Source organism: Komagataella phaffii, chromosome 1 (genome assembly GCF_000027005.1).
Source record: "Komagataella phaffii GS115 chromosome 1, complete sequence".
NCBI lineage: Eukaryota > Fungi > Ascomycota > Pichiomycetes > Pichiales > Pichiaceae > Komagataella > Komagataella phaffii.
The window spans coordinates 4,299-7,155 of NC_012963.1; the positions used below are offsets into that span (position 1 = coordinate 4,299).

General features: G+C 39.8%; 1 protein-coding gene across 1 annotated transcript; it reads left to right on the top strand.

Moving 5' to 3' along the window:
* Positions 1-719: 719 nt before the first annotated feature.
* PAS_chr1-3_0003 (Hypothetical protein) lies at positions 720-2,201 on the top strand (the record flags this gene model as incomplete). Its single annotated transcript, XM_002489298.1, has 1 exon — positions 720-2,201. One exon carries the CDS (start codon positions 720-722, stop codon positions 2,199-2,201), a length of 1,482 nt encoding a protein of 493 aa, XP_002489343.1.
* Positions 2,202-2,857: the final 656 nt, after the last annotated feature.

Here is a 2,857-nt window from a genome sequence, read left to right on the forward strand (position 1 = left end):
AACTTTTAACTGATGTTTATCTATTAGATAATGCTGTCACGTGGATTGGAATAAAATTTTCTCTTGGCTGCATCTTAATATCGTGTGGCTGGCCAATCACGGACAAAATCATATAAAAAAAAATATTGGTCAAACATTAACTAACTTCTTCACGTAGCTGCTTCGATCTGTACAAAGAATAAGCGGAACTCGCTAAACATCACAGCCGAGAATTATGACTTTGTTGCCCCATAAAAGAATTTCATGATTTTCAGTAGAAAAGAAGTATCACAAATAAACCACTAAGGATTTCTGTCCGATGCAGCTATCAAAGTGGGACATAATCATCCACATGCATCTTGTGAGATAGAGAAAAACTTTTCACGTGCGAGTGACCGCGAAAAGAAAGAATTGAAAACATTGCTGTGCATACTGCATAATGCTCAAATAGGATGTATTAATGCTTTCCAGAACAAGTTGGGCTACTTCATGTACGCCTTTCCTCTCATATTTTACTTTTCTTGAAGTTGAATTTGTTTTTTTCTAGTCCCGGTCCCTTTTTTTGTACATGCGCTACTGAATTGTGGTACTGAACTCGTAAGCCTAATTAAAAACCATTCAGCCAATTTCCTGCGTTTTCCCCAAATAATTCTTCTTCAACTCTCGGCCTACAGGCTATATTAATCTCACCAAGTAGAGTTTTATTCATTTTGAGCACTCTGTTCGCCGATACGTCAAAGATGCTTGCTGAGATTGGGGACTATTTCAGGACAAATAGTAGCAATGGATTCAGTTCTAGCTGCTATAACAAAGAGAAGCTTTCAGGAGACCTCTTGGAGTCCGATTTTGTGAATTCATCATTCGATGACACAACACTCCACTCTATGCTATCTTCTTCAATAAATGCTGATCCGGAGCAATCCCAGAAACCACAACAAAGACACAAGAATCAATCCAGTTGCCATCAGGAACTCAAGATTGAAACAGAAGATCAGCAAGAACCGTATCTATTGCCTGATATGCTTACCAAAAACATATTCAACTCACAGTCTTCTATGTTTGTCTACTCCAGCATCCCACAAATAAGCTCAGTGCAATCGTTTATAGACACAAACACCTTTTCCGCTGTTGATGGTGGTGCCGCCCCGGAAGGAAATTCATTGTCTGTGGACTCAACTTTAGGTCTATCTTCTGACCAATCATTTGAGAAGCTATACTCTTACGACCAAAACTTTGAGAAAGAACCACAATCGCCAGCATGTCCCTTAGTAAAATGTGACCCAGTAAGCATCATGAAAACATCCACAAACTCATTGGAGACAGCTGTCAACACCAAAAGACGAATGTTTCAGCTTAGAAACCAAAATGAAATTGAAAGTCTCAATGTTTCTAGTGACATCGTTGTTGCGACATCAAAATTTCTCAATCATTCATGGATCCCGCTGATCCGTGGACGTAATTTCGGAGGAAGCAACTGCAAACCGCCCAAGAAACCATTATTTCCTGGAGCGCGCTATGTTACTGCCCGTCTACGATTGGAATACAGTAGCTGTAAAGATATGTGTCTACCGGAATGGAACGAGTATGAACTCGAAGACAGTAGAAGAATCATTCGTATTGAGAGACTGTTCGACTCCAATGAAATCGTAGCCTCCTTTTCCATTGTCGGGTCTGCTGTAGAGAACCCGGAAACTAGGCCTGTATTCAATCCTAATGTCAAAGTGTTGGAAGTTTCGTGTCTAAGATGTCTTACCAACAACAACGAGTCTGACGAGGAGAACTGTGTCAACAAAGATTTGGATGGCCGTAACCGCGATATGGTTAAGGACTCATTTGGATGCAAGTACTATATCACCAGTGTTGAAGTCATAAAGATTATAGAATTACTGGTCGGAAGCTCTTCAATCTCAGATCCTCATCAAATGAGAAAAGAAAGAGGGCGTGTGAGATCCAACTTGGCTCAGTTCTGGTCCAAACGCCTAGTTTCTTCGTCCAGGAAAACCATGAAACAAGGTTTCTTGCCAACATGCAACGATGATTATTTTGCAGAGCTGGCCCATCGTATTAACACATACGACGTCAGAAAACCACGATTATTTGACAAGTGTATAAAGATTTTGGAATGGTCTAAACTTAAGCCAGCTCTGCAGCGGGCTATGCAAAGTTACTACATGGTTCAACTGGATGAATCTAGCAACAAAATTGCAACAGCAAACAATTAGATTGAACTATAGTTATGAATACGAGAGCCAAATTTTTCAAACGAAGCAGAATAAAAAATTTCTCTTCTTATTTCCATCTTTCGATGACTCAAAATTTCTTGGAAACTCTAGATTGAATTTTGGTTGCATAGCGCGGTTTGCTACATGTCTTTATATGCAGATACGAAGAAGCGCGTTCTCTCAACCACAATCCGATAGCTTTCCCCCAAACTAATGAAGTCATCTAGTTTTATCGTCTGTCTAGGGGTTAATTAAAAAGGTGACTGCTTTACTACTCAAAAAGTAAGTTACTGGCCACAAGTTTTAAAAGCGACATTTATTGAGTCTCAAATGAAAGTGGTAGGGTCTAAGTGCTGCAAAAGAAATAGTTCTTTGCCTTTCTGCATGCACATTAGCTCGCAATTTTAGACGTAGCGGACAATCAGACAAGTCGCCGCGTACCATGTATGACGCCAGCATGCATATTTCTACAAAAGAGTTGCAGCATTGGGTTCTAAACTGGGAGTAGAATTGATATGGAATTCTCGAAAGGATGTTCAAATTATGCCCGAGTGAGATATTTCTATGTCACACTCCAATCTGCACCAGTGGCGCCTTACTGTACACATTCCTCATAAAATCTACTTTTAGGAAAAAAAAATAACCTCTACTATTCT